General features: G+C 43.8%; 3 protein-coding genes across 3 annotated transcripts in view; 2 read left to right on the forward strand and 1 right to left on the reverse strand.

The window, feature by feature from the left end:
- Positions 1 to 14,130, reverse strand: part of LOC125762012 (leptin receptor overlapping transcript-like 1) — a 166,832-nt gene that overhangs the window by 130,248 nt on the left and 22,454 nt on the right. The gene's annotated exons all lie outside the window — the stretch shown is intronic.
- On the forward strand, positions 1,794 to 6,107 carry LOC125761982 (uncharacterized). Its single transcript, XM_049423620.1, has 2 exons — positions 1,794 to 4,981; positions 5,318 to 6,107. The coding sequence occupies exons 1-2, from the start codon at positions 1,864 to 1,866 to the stop codon at positions 5,689 to 5,691; spliced, it is 3,492 nt and encodes a 1,163-aa protein (XP_049279577.1). The 5' UTR covers positions 1,794 to 1,863; the 3' UTR covers positions 5,692 to 6,107.
- On the forward strand, positions 12,438 to 12,773 carry LOC125774940 (vitelline membrane protein 15a-2-like). Its single transcript, XM_049445312.1, has one exon. It carries the CDS (start codon positions 12,438 to 12,440, stop codon positions 12,771 to 12,773), a length of 336 nt encoding a protein of 111 aa, XP_049301269.1.

Genomic DNA, 14,130 nt, shown 5'->3' on the forward strand with positions numbered 1-14,130 from the left:
CGCAGAGGTTAGTTGTGTTAGTGTAAGGACCGTTAGGGCTAAGAACCATTACGAAAAATCACTGCACTTGTAATAAAATACGTACGCCGAACGGTCAAGCGAGAAACCGCGCTCCAGATTAATTTTTCACCGTTCCGAAAGAAAACTAAAATTCACAACGTAGGGATCGATCGCGAACATTTGGTGCCGTGACCAGGATATATTCTTTCGGAGTGAAATTAATTTCGGTTTCTCAGAGTGATCATTGCTGCGTGTTGCAAGATTGCACTATTGCACTGAGTGTGAACACTTGTATTTTTTGTTGAAAGTTGTCAGCTATCTGTAACGTACTGTACGTGTACCGTGATTGTTGATCGTGATTATTGACTGTTGGCTGCTTGTGGAAATTTGTGGTGTTGAGTTTTTTGGTTGTGAACTCGTCCTCGCGAATTTTGTGTTTTTTGTCGTTGACCGGCCATCACTGTGAGCATTGGCGTCGGTTCAATGGCATCACCAGCCGACTTGCGTTCCAGAAGAGTGACGTTGGAGGAGAAGATTCATCGTGCTGCTGCATTTGCTGCAAATTTCGTTCCGGCGCGCGACGAGCTCAAAGTGCCTTTTTATGCCGCGGAAGTTGAACGAGTTTCAGTCGAATACGACGGTGTGCAGCAGATGATTGAAAATGGTGCTGCACCGGAGGAACGCGCGCTTGAAAGCCATTTACGCGCCACGATGGAGGATGCTATAATGGCTGTGAGAGCAAGCCTCCAAGCACTAATGCAACCGACGCCGCGCGTAGCCATCACGTCATCATCGAATCGCGTTGCAGCGTCGGAGCTAAGATTGCCAAGAATTTCGTTGCCTGAATTCGACGGTAATGAAATGCAATGGGCAACGTTTCGTGACACTTTTGAAGCACTTATTCACAACAACACCGAAGTGCTGGATATCCAAAAGTTTCACTATCTGCGAGCAGCACTGAAAGGAGAAGCTGCTAGGCTGCTAGATTCCATCCCGTTGTGTTCCTCAAATTACTCCATTGCATGGAAATCATTGGTCGATCGCTATGCCAATGAGTATTTACAAAAAAAGAGGCATTTGCAAGCCATGTTCAACATGTCGAGAGTGCAAAAGGAATCCAATGCAGCACTGCATAGGCTGGTCGATGATTTCGACAGACATGTGAAAATGCTCCACCAGTTGGGTGAGCCAACTGAACAGTGGAGCACTATTCTGGAGTATGTGTTGTGCACAAAACTGCCTGAGGAAACGTTGAAGAACTGGGAGGATCATGCTTCCACGCTCGATACACCTGACTACGCAACGCTAATAGATTTCCTACAAAGAAAAATGCGGATATTAGAGTCCATATCGATGAATCATCAGTCTACGAAGGAAAGTACTCACCCGAATCCCGTGCGGCGCGCCCCGCAGCAGCTTTCTTCCTGCTCTTCCACTACGAGCAATTCTAAAGAGTGCCCATATTGCCAACACGAGCATGCCCTTAGCAGTTGTTACAAGTATTGCCGCCTTCCACTGTCTGAGCGTATTCAGATTGCAAATGAGAAGAAGGTTTGCAATAACTGCTTACGGAAGGGCCATTGGGCAAGAAATTGTCTTTCGTCTTCCCGATGCAAGCATTGCCGTGACAGACATCACACTCTTTTGCACCGCTCCAATGAACCAGCAGGATCGAAAGAAGGGTCACCGGAACGTCCCGATTCACCGAAGCCGAAGGATCGCGCATACGCTCAGTCGCTCAACGTTACTGAGACGACGGAGCGTTCAGAGGAGGTGTTTCTGCTAACTGTGAACATCGTAGATGCTGACGGCAAGGAGCATTCGGTGCGTGCTCTTCTAGACAGTGCGTCGCAAGCGAGCCTGATGACCGAAAGGATTGCCAGATTGCTGCAGATAAAACGGTCTCCAGCTAACGTCAAAGTATTGGGAGCTGGTAAGGTATCTCGCAATGTTCGTGAATCTGTGTTTGCTGAGATTCGGTCGAAAAGACAGCATTTCAGTTGTGGCGTACAATTTATGTTGATGGACCAAATAACCTCTAATATTCCTTCAGAGAACATAGCTATTAGCCACTGGTGTATCCCGAAAGGAATTGAGCTAGCTGATCCGGAATTTAATAAATCACAGCCAATCGATTTATTAATAGGCGCGAAGCACTATTATTCGTTTTTCCCTAGTGCTGCACGAGTGCACTTGGGTCCTGACCTTCCATCATTGATTGACAGCGTGTTTGGCTGGATTGTAGCGGGTTCGGCAATGTTGCATTACCCTGCTAATTCGCAGACAATTATTTCCAACGCTGTTTGCATGATGTCACTGGAAGAAAGCATGGAACGGTTTTGGAAAATCGAATCTTTGGTAATGAAAGATGGATACTCGCCCGAAGAACGCAGATGTGAACAGCTATTTCAGACAACCACGACGAGAGATAAGGATGGTCGGTACATCGTCCGTTTGCCGCGTCATCCTGACTTTGGGGTACGATTAGGTGCATCCAAAACAAGTGCAAAACGTCGATTCGAGCTGTTGGAGAAACGTTTCGTTAGAGATGCCAAACTGAAGGAAGAGTATCACGCATTTATGAAGGAGTACTACGAGTTGGGGCATATGCGTTTGGTCCGCGATGAGCTGCCGGAGCCAGTTGAGTCGTACTATCTGCCCCACCATCCCGTGTTCAAAGAGTCGAGCACTACAACGAAAATCAGAGTCGTGTTTGACGGCTCTTCGAAAACTACAAGCGGTTATTCCCTTAATGAGGCTCTCTGTGTGGGACCAGTGGTGCAGGACGAGCTGCTTGATCAACTTTTGCGTTTTCGCACCTACAGAGTGGCTTTGGTAGGCGACATAGCAAAGATGTACCGGCAGATATTGCTTCATCCTGATGATCGTCCATTAGTGCGAATCTTCTTTCGATTTTCGACGCAGCAACCAGTCCAGATTTATGAGCTGAATACGGTTACCTATGGACTGGCACCATCATCGTTCCTTGCTACGCGTGCTCTGATTCAGCTAGCGGATGATGAGGGTGACGCATACCCACGAGCGGGTCCGGCTTTGCGAAAGAACTTCTACGTAGACGATTTCATCGGAGGAGCGAACTCGGTAGAAGAGGCTACGTTGCTACGAGATGAGTTAGCTGAGTTGCTACTTAAAGGCGGATTTGAGCTACGCAAATGGACCTCTAATTGTCCTGATGTTCTGCGCGGACTCGATGAGTCGCAAATTGGAACAACTTCCAAGATGAGCTTCGCTTCCCATGAAGCCGTGAAGACACTTGGGATCAGTTGGGTTCCACAAGAAGATTGGTTGCTATTTGAAGGATTGTGTCAACCAGATACCGATATCATCACAAAGCGATCTGTACTTTCCACCATCGCTAAAATGTATGATCCGCTGGGAATGATAGCTCCGATAGTCATTCGGGCAAAGATGATAATGCAGGAAATATGGACGTACTCGTGTGATTGGGATGATGCCCTGCCAGCAGGCATCGTTAGTAAGTGGAAGCAGCTTCAACAGGAGATCCAATCCCTTTCACAGTACCGTATGGAAAGATACGTATTGGTTCCCGGCGCACGTAAGATTGAGCTGCACACCTTTTCCGATGCTTCAACAGTAGCTTATGGTGCATGCACGTATGTACGGTGTGAAGAGCCGGGACGAGTTCGGGTGATGCTTCTAGCATCTAAGAGTAAGGTAGCACCCTTAAAGCAACTAACGGTTGCCAGACTAGAGTTATGTGCCTGCGTCCTTGCAGCACATTTGCACCATCGAATAAAAAGGGCGATCGCTACGAAAATTGATGCTTCATGGTTTTGGACCGATTCAGCTATCTGCACGGCGTGGATTAGAGCGCCTCCAACCACGTGGAAAACGTTTGTCGCCAACCGTGTGGCTGAGATACAGCATTTTACGAGTGACGCAAAGTGGCGACACATAGCTGGAGTCGAAAATCCCGCTGATCTGGTGTCGCGCGGGATGGAAGTGTTGGAATTCAACAACAGCATGGCATGGAGACATGGGCCAGCATGGTTGACGAAACCAGAGGATGTTTGGCCTATGTCTGATCCAACGGAGCCTCCTGAGGCAATTCAAGAGAAGAAGGTGTTAACAGCAGCCGTTGCGACGTGTACCAACGAGCTGTTCCTGCGTTGGTCATCATTCACTCGCCTGGTAAATGTCGTAGGTTATTGTCGACGTTTCATTGCCATGGTGCCAGATCTGCGGCGCATAAGACGTGAAGGAGCCATGCATTCCAACGAAGGCAATGCGCATTCCAGTACTTCCGCATCTCCGAAGGTGCTGAGCGTTCTTGAGCGAGCAGCAGCGGAAGACGCTTTATTAAGGCTTGCTCAGCGTGAGTCTTTCGCGGAAGAGTTGAGTGATCTGCAAACGGGGAAACAAATTAGAAGGCAGTCACAGTTACGGCGACTTACCCCATTTTTGGACAAAAATGGTATCATCAGAGTTGGTGGCCGATTGAACTTGGCGCAGCTACCCTTTCAGTCGAAGCATCCCGCGTTGCTGCCTAAGGGCCACCCACTGGCTCGATTAATTGCAGAGAGCTACCACAAGTTGCTGCTACATGGTGGAGGACGTTTGTTGCTGTCATCCATAAGGGAAAGATTTTGGCCCTTGAGCGGAAGAATGTTGGTGAAAGCCGTGGTGAGGAATTGCATCCGATGTATTCGTCATCATCCTACGGCAGCAGAGCAGCATACTGGTCAACTGCCCTCTGGTAGATTAGTCCCGAGTCGTCCGTTTGCGGTCACAGGAGTGGATTACGCAGGCCCATTGTATCTAAAGCCTGCGCATCGGCGGGCTGCATCGCTGAAGGCATATTTGTGTGTCTTTGTGTGTTTCACCACCAAGGCGGTTCACCTAGAGCTAGTGGGTGATCTTTCAACCGAAGGGTTTCTCGCTGCTCTACGGAGATTTACGGCGAGGAGAGGTGTTCCGGAGCACATCCATTCGGACAACGGTAAAAACTTCGAAGGTGCCAGGAACGAGCTGCAGGAACTTTTTGCGAGATTGGGAAGTGAGACTGCACAGAGTGTCATCGCAGCGTCGTGCGCGGAACATGGAATCACTTGGCATATGATTCCACCGAGAGCTCCCCATTTTGGCGGCCTTTGGGAAGCTGCGGTAAAAACTGCCAAGCGTCACCTGTTTCGTCAACTGGGCAGTACACGATTATCGTTTGAAGGCTACTACACCGTTCTGCATCAAATCGAGGCAGCAATGAACTCTCGTCCGCTGCTGCCACTTTCCGATGATCCTAATGATTTGGCCGCACTAACGCCTTCTCATTTTTTAGTAGGTTCATCGATGACGGCGATACCAGATCCGGAACTAACGCACGCACACATAAACACCGAACAGCACTTGACCAAACTTCAACTACTGGTTCAGAAGTTTTGGAAACACTGGCAGAAGGAATACTTACAAGAACTGCAGAAGGACCCACGCATCGCTAAGAACGCGGATAACATTCAACCGGGACGAATGGTTATCGTAGTGGACGAGCTGCTGCCAACTACTCGCTGGCCGCTTGCACGAGTCGTAGAGGTTCACCCCGGCGCGGATGGATTAGTACGCGTAGTCACGTTGCGAACACCTAAGGGAATTATAAAACGACCGATCACGAAGATCTGTCCCTTACCAATATCCAGTGAAAATGTAGGAGCATAAGGAAGTCAGGGAATATCACTTGCACAAAGATTACGAATCACTTGTTACTTAACACTTTTATCCGTTTGCGATACCACGCGGTGTTTTGACATAGGCGAGCAAGGATAAGTTTGTTTGTTGATGGTACATCAAGGCGAGGAGTATGTTTACGTTTCGTAGCGTTACACTCATTTGACAGTTGAAATTTATTATTCCGATTAATGCATGATTGTTTTCACCGGGGTAGCGTTACGAACGCAGAGGTTAGTTGTGTTAGTGTAAGGACCGTTAGGGCTAAGAACCATTACGAAAAATCACTGCACTTGTAATAAAATACGTACGCCGAACGGTCAAGCGAGAAACCGCGCTCCAGATTAATTTTTCACCGTTCCGAAAGAAAATTATAATTCACAACGTAGGGATCGATCGCGAACAGTATATATTTCTGTCTTGTTTTAACATTTCGCATCATTTAAGGGACAGGCTCTCGCTTTCTTCGCTTGCCAATGATGAAAAATCGTCCCGTTTTTTACCGATACCATCATGAAAAGTGAAAGCGTAAAAAAGTGGCAAATTTTCTTCCATAAAAATGTGGGGGGTCTGTCTGTTATGCGAAAAATCAAAAACACAAAAAAAAGCTTGCAAAGAAAGGACAATTTTACTGCTTTTCCACAGCTATTAAATTGTTCTTTACCGATCGCTTACAACGCTCGTTTCGCTGTCAGATTCAATTTTCAACAGGGCTCTCGAACGAGCGCGACGAGTGACGAATTCAGGCACGGGGAGCCGGATAGGGTATGACGATAGTTCACAGCCGGCTGCTTGATCCTGGCCACGGTACCCATTTTCCACCAAATCTTTTTTTCCCAAACCATTGCTGAGGGCAGAGATAGAGAGTGAAAGCGATGAAAAAGGCATAAACCAAATCAAGCGATACACGACACGAGCACAACAAGCGATGAAGAACACAGGCTCGCATGTTCGTGATGCCTGATGAAACGAGCGTGAAGACGCTGGTCCTTTTCCCATTTTGCCATTCCACTCTGGCTGCTTCGTCCTTTCCCGTTTCCTTTCCTTTCCTGGCAGCCTGGATGTGTCATAAAACTAACACCAATAAAAATTCAATCAAATTTCGATGGGTTTTCGATCGTCTCGAATGATTTCATCTCGAGCAGCTCGAGTTGATCGATGCCGGGCTTTTGCCGGCACAACTGTCGCGTAGTAAAAGGGATACCGGTTTCCACGCGTTTGCATTTTACGTCAGCCACAGTGGATGGATTGAGGCGTTTATGCATGCTATTATTTCATGGCATTGACTCGATTTTGAGTAGCCTTCAGGACATTCAGGCCATTGAATTTTTTATTTTGTCTTTTTTTTTAGTGGCATAACGCATAAGAAAGAATCTAATACGAATCGAATGGAGGAAAAACTTTCTTGGAATTTAAACATATTGTTAAGCAATTTAGAAAAACATAAGATAAATAAGATAAACGAGATGATATTGGATAAATCATCATAAAACTCCATTCAAAGCTCAGGCTGTAACATTGTTTTGTAGTTTATGGCAAATAACAGAATTATATTTATTAATTTATAAGGTAGTATAAGCTTCCATCTTGCTTCGACATTATTAACACCAGAACTACCAAGCGTTTTAATTTTAATTATTTTTTGAACAATTTCGAAGCGTTGGAGTATATTTTATTGTTTAATGCAGATCGAACTATAGAATATGTATGTGAAATTCATGGTTTAACTACCATAGGATTGGTTTACCCCAAAAAAATAATGTGATGAAAATAAAACATTCTAATCAAAATTAGTGGTCCGGTAGTTCGAGTGTTATTGCTTTAAAATTTATTTCAATTCAGCCAAAAACAAAAACGCTTTCGAGACTACCCTTTTGTTATAAACAGTCCAATGATAAAAGATTTCAATCGAGTGGTTGGCACATTATATTCTCTAATAATTGCATTAGACAAATTTTGCCCAATTGAAATCCGGAAAATTGTCCAAGAAACCAATGGACTATACATTTTTGAGTAATTTAAGTTTTAAAGCCTTTTTATATCACGTGGAAATGGACATCGCACTTTAAACCATCGTAGATTGTACGCTTCAGGGATTCATTTTCAATTAATTAAGAAGCCAATTCCGTTTGATATTTATCTTTTATCCATGTACTGGTATAAATAGTGGTTCGCTGTGCGGAAAGTTACAATCAATGAAAAACGAAACTTTCCCATCCATTTCCAGATGGATGAATTATCGGGTTCCATCAATTTGTGGCAAAAGCCTCAAACTCATTCCACTCGATAACTACCAATCGGAACCGATCGCTAGCAACTTCTTAATCTTATGTGCTTAAGCAATGTGCTGACGGGGCACAGATAGCACGAGGCACGAAACGACACGGGTACGGACTTTTAGGTGTGTTTGTTTCTGAAATAATTTCAAACAGAAAGCAGAGGGGGAAATGGTTTATAAAATCGCTTCATCAGAAGTTGTTCCCGGTACGCATGAGCGAAGTTAAAATGAGATGAGAAGAAGTGGTACCACCACCAACAACAACAACAACTACAACCGAGTAAAGAAAAAGAAATATAATTCAACAAGATACAGAAAACACATCAGGATAAATTAGGCTCATCTCGATCAGATCCCGGTACAAGTGCCGGGGCATGCCGGCAAATTGCGCTTGTCTAGCGCAAATCGAACGGGCCAACTTTTGCTAAGCCTTCGAAAACATGTTGGCAGAAATTAATTTCAACCCACTTCACATTTTACTGCCACCAATATGTTGCGGATTATGGGCCCGTTCTTGCGTCTCCTTCGCCACGGTGGTGAGTATTTCCCACTCCCCCCGTTTTTGTCCCATCGTCAAACCCTCGTCGCATCCCTTGGGGGGGCTTGTGGGGAAATTCGAAGGAAATTTGATGCGTATCGGAGCGCGTTCGGTCATAATGTTCCGAACACGGGGAACAAAAAAACAGGAGAAAAGGGAAAACTTTCCCGGACACATTTCCAACGGAAGAGCAAAAACGGAACGAGTTTGACGAGTTGCCGCTTGAAAGGAGTAAAACTTATAACCGGGAAGAAAATGGAACGGTGTGTGCGGCTTGAGCGAAAAACGCTCAAGTGGGTGTGCTGACAAATGAGATCCATTCCGAAGTCGGACAGCAAACCGGCAGGAGGAGTTTTCACCATTGAGCGAGTTATCGTGAGCGCCCAAAACAAAATGGGCCGCACCGCTCGATTCCATCTGAAGCGAAGGAGTTTTTCCTTAACTTTGTTTGGTAGGCGGGCAAAACAAGACGGAAACTACCCTCATTAGCTGGCACTAGGGAAAACGGAATTGTGAAGCTACGATTGTTAAGCGATACTATCAAACTAATGGCAACCACCGTTAACCCCCTGTCGGTTACCATTTTCACCCTTCTCTCTCTTCCTCCCCAACTCAACACTGCTGAGATGGTAAAAGAGCCCCGGATGTCCGGTTAAGAGTAGGCAGAGTTTTTTTTCCCGAGACCGTTCAGCAGTGATAGATTTCTTTCGCGCCTTCGAGTTTCACATTCGAGCGAAGTTTTGTAGCGAAACAAAACAAAAACAGGAATAAAGGCAAGAAATCACAAGTGGCAATCAAAACCTAACCGATAAGAAAATATCGGCGTGAGAGGATAGTAAAGTGGGCTTGTTTTGACAGAATGCAGCCTCAGCAGGTTTTTGGAGAAAACAATAAAATATGGCCTACGATGACACATTCCGGGGAGGGTTTTGGAACAAGATGGGAAAAGAGGTTGATTTCATTTCCTACAGACGATTGGATCATGTTGTTTTTTTGTTAAATTTTGCTTTTCTAGAAATTATTCCGATATAAATTATGTGTTAAACATATTTATAAAATGCTTATGGTTGATTCCATGAAACGAATATTATTAATTTTACTTTAACCAAATGTTTAGAAACAACACATTGCGTAAACATTCTAAAGAATAAATTTAATAACTCTCATAACATCATTAAATAAAAACAAAATTTATAAAATGTGTTTTCAATAATAAATTTTCAAATCCCAATTTCTGTCTGTAGTTTCATATTTTACCCCTTCGCATTGTCATATCCATTCACTGAATGGCTCCATCTCTCTTATTTTCACAATCTACACACCAAATGGCGACAAACCATAATTCTGTACTAAATAATAAGCAAAAAAACTTCTCTTCTTCCAATCGACTCATTTTGAATGTGGCTGCCCTTTCAAAGTTTGTGCAGTGCTCCGCGTATTTCCGGATGTCCATTGAGGTGGTCTTCCCTAAGTGGAGAATTTTCCAAATGCTAACGAAACACAAAGCAAATCGATGAGCTCACTGCATTTGATTTTGATGCCACATCGTAAAGGAAAACTTACTGCTTTACAATTTACGTATTTTTACAACCATCTTTCATTTTTCTTTTTTCTTTTTGCTTTACTTATCTCAAATCGCTTCTTGCTGGGGAGAAAGTTTTCTGTGTGCTTTTCTTTTTGTTCAAATTTTTGTTTTTTTCCTCCCATTCTTCTTTCATACGATTGTTTTGGATGCTCGATAATACGATTTTATGCTATTTTTTTTGTTCCATATTTTTGGTTGGCATTCAGAGTTGATGTTCGATTTTCCCGACACTGCTTGTTTGTTTTCTTATCGTAGAAGGAGTTTCTGTTTTCGTTTCATCTCGTACCGTTCCGTTCCGGGGCACAAACTGATAAGACGTGCACGGGGGATGATGTTCTATGTATTTACTGTCTCGCTTTATAGGCATCTTTCTATGGTTTTATTTTTCCATGCTCCACCGCCGTGTGTCGAGTTTTTCATCACCTTAGTGTTTTGCTTCGGTGGAATAGCTTCGTTTTTTCTTTCGCTTTAATCTTTTCCGTGCTAAAGTCTCCACATCACCAAGCCGTCTCGATATCGTGTTTCAAACATCGTGATATCATCTTGTCTAAAGAAAAAGTGTGTAAAAACTTGGACAAAAAACAAGCCACACGCGAACGGTTCCAATCTCGCTTCGTATCAAAAACATACTTGAAAGAGTCCTTGCCTCGCAAGTTCTGTGGTGTGGAAATTTTCCCGAAGCACACATTTATTCAATTGGTATGGCATTAATTTAAAGATAGCGCTTCACGGATAAAGATACGCTGACGCCCGGTTTCTACTTGCGTTTCGTCTATGATTTTGAAGTGATGTTCCTTTTTGGCTTTTGTTCTTGGTATGTTTTTCGATTCCAACGCTTGATGGAAAGTTTGTTTGCATTCGCGAAAAGTTGTTTGCGATTGTGTGAAGCAAAAAATCAAAGCATTACGTGATGTTGGCAAAAATGAATCTGGGCCACCAGTTCGGTGGAAAAGAATGAAAGTAAATCTATCGCGATGAGTCTAGGATTACTCGAGCGTTCAATTGATCTTTACTGTCAACTGTTTGTAGTTGAAACAAATGGGAATTTTATGGAAACAATTGAAGTTAAATTCGTTTTTGCTCGAATGGATCGTATTAGTGTTTCCGGAAAACGGTTTTTACGCTTCAAAACAATAAAATAGCTTTAAAAGACACTTTTGAACTGGCAAGTCAAATAATAAATTTTAGTTTTTATTCTGAATTCTCAGTCTTAGATTTGTTTGCAACCAAAGCGACCAAACATATTTAGAAATATTCAAAAACATTTTTGCTTAACCTTAATTATATGCTTAACTAAGAGCAATTTAATTTTCGGCGCAAAAAAAATGATGGTTGCAAAAAGCTTGTATAAATGCAACCCATCGGTCAATATAGTAGGGTCCAAAGTTTAACCACCACAATTCGTTCAGGCTGTTGACTCAATTTATGACCGCCCGTAAAATAAAAAAAAAGTTTCAATACCCGAAACGAGATATAATTTTTTTTCGTACGATGCTGCACTCGTCCGTACGACGACCCATTCAAAATTTTCCCGCACACGCACACAAAACGTGAAAACCGATTAGCAGCTTTGCCGGCGGCGCGAATAGTGTTGATGGCCGCGATGACGATGACCACACCACACTCACACACACATACCCAAACAGACAGCTCATAAATATCAAATGGCGAATCAATTTACACCCGACATAGCAGAAATCCGGCCGTGATGGTGGGGAATGCCGAGCTAGGGGCAGGCTGGAAGTTTATGCAGCACGCGCTAAAAAGTGCAAGTGTTTGCAGAAGAAGCGAACCTAAAATGACACAATCAAAATCACACTTTCGTAAAAGCGGTCAATGTACGGGCCGTCGGAATAAAAGAACAAAATGCCTTTTTTCACAACTGCCAATAAATGTTTGATGGATTGTTGCGAGCACAAAAACATGCGTGGAATGCTACGTTCTGAACTTCTCGGTCCCAGGGTTTTTGTCTCCACCAACAATCGCCAAATGTGACGACGTGCTAAATCAGTTGATTTAAGTCGAAATTTTCCCAAGCCAACACTTGGGGTTGTTCAGCTTTTTTTTTGGTGTCGTTCGGTGAATGAACCAGAAATGAACGAAAAAAGGTGAAAATCACAATCAATTAAACTTCTTCGATGGAAGCAGATTTAACGTCATGCGTAGGCGTTTTGCTCTTTTGGGCATTATGCAGAATCGGCCTATAAATAGTGTCGCCAAACGTTGCGATACCATCAGCAGCAGCGCTCCGATCCGAATTCCGGTCAGTTCAGTGTTTCATCGCCCAGTTAGTACGTTTAGACATAGCAACTCAATAACCCACGCAGTGCCGAAAGATGCAGTCCTTTACCGTAGTCACCGCAATCCTTCTGTCCGTGTGCGTGCTTGGCTGTATGGCACAGTACGGTGGTTATGCACCACATCCGAAACCTGCAGCAAAACATGCCCCGGTGTACCATCACGCGCCAGCACCGATGCATCACGGAGGCTATCACGGTGGTAAGGGAGGCCATGTGCCGTGTGGAGCGAACCTGCTCGTTTCCTGCTCACCCCACGTAGCGCACGTGCCCTGTGTACCGGCCCACGGTGGTGGACATCATCAGTATCATCATGGTGGCCATCACGGTGGATACCGGGCGTTCGAACAGTCCGAAACGGAAGCTGACGAATGAGCCACAAGTCGGAATGGGAAGTCGTCTGTCCAGTTGGTGAAAGCTTTGCTGATGTTTTGATGTGTGATAATAAAATACCGTACGTTAGACAACGCATCCGTCCGTAAGTTGGTTTTGTGTGTGTGTGTTGGGTTTGTCCCAACGTTTCTCCCCCAAAAACGTCCGAAAAAGTAACAGTATTGCAGGGTTTCATCGAAAATACTCTACTTTCGATTGGCAACAGCTGGCATTAGCAGATGATTTTTGCAGCACGATTTCATTCTAACAGCGGGAAACGCATTCCTTGTCCACTTAAAACAACCCAGCAGGAGTTCGAAGCAAAACCCGGCCGAGAGCAGAACAAAAACGTTTCATTTTGGGTGGATGTGGAACAATTCGTCCCGATCAATATGCGGCCAATAATTAATTCCTCATCCAGTGTCAGTGCGATGAATCGACGGGCATATGGAACCTTTCAACACTCGCAGTCCGCATCCCTGATCCGTTTGTGTTCATCCTTCGTTCTGGGGCATGAATAATGCAACAGTATAGACACGACAGAACGAAAACAAAACCAAAGAAAGAAAAAAATAAACAGCAAAAAAAAGCTCACCCGCTGTCTGGTAATGGGATATTGTCACTGATTTCATAATTAGTTCATACCATGCCACACTGTCCGCTCCCCCATTGCTTCCCCCGGTGGGGGTGGAATAATGCCATTATGAAGGTTTTCCGTTAATGAGAAATGAGACACGGAAATAAGACTCATAATAACTTGCAACCGAGACACCCGGACACCACGGGTTCACCACTTAATAATGCAATCGTTCGGTTCTGTGAGGGTTTGGGAGGATTTTATTTTATTCTTACTTTTCTGTACAAAAGTTAACAAACACTATCAGGTATGAATGATGCTGATGAAAGCTATTATTTATACAGCATCAGTAGGTCGGTGTGTACGTTGTGATCTGATTAATTTGGTCAAAGCTAGTCCAAATGGAAGGGCTCATTTTATGGTTCTATCGTTGCATTATCGGAATGAGTTTCGAAGTCAGGTAGATATTCCGATCACAGTTTACTTTTTTATGGTTGTGGAACGAGATTATCCTCTGCGAAATTATCAAAACGATAACAAAGATTTGCAGAAAGTCATGATAATAGACGTGAAAATTTATTCACTCAAATTCAGGAATCAATTATTCATTCGTTTCACCACCCGAGATATTTGATTACTTACATGTTTGGCAGGAAATTCTTTAAAAATTTGATCTGAAAAGATAAGAGGAAAGAAAAACAGTTATAAAAACAGTTACAATTTCAAACAAAGTTGTTTGAAAGATTAAAAGCAAGCATTGACATTTATTTTTCGTTGTGTTTG

The sequence above is a fragment of the Anopheles funestus genome, chromosome 2RL, assembly GCF_943734845.2.
Source record: "Anopheles funestus chromosome 2RL, idAnoFuneDA-416_04, whole genome shotgun sequence".
Classification (NCBI taxonomy): Eukaryota; Metazoa; Arthropoda; class Insecta; order Diptera; family Culicidae; genus Anopheles; species Anopheles funestus.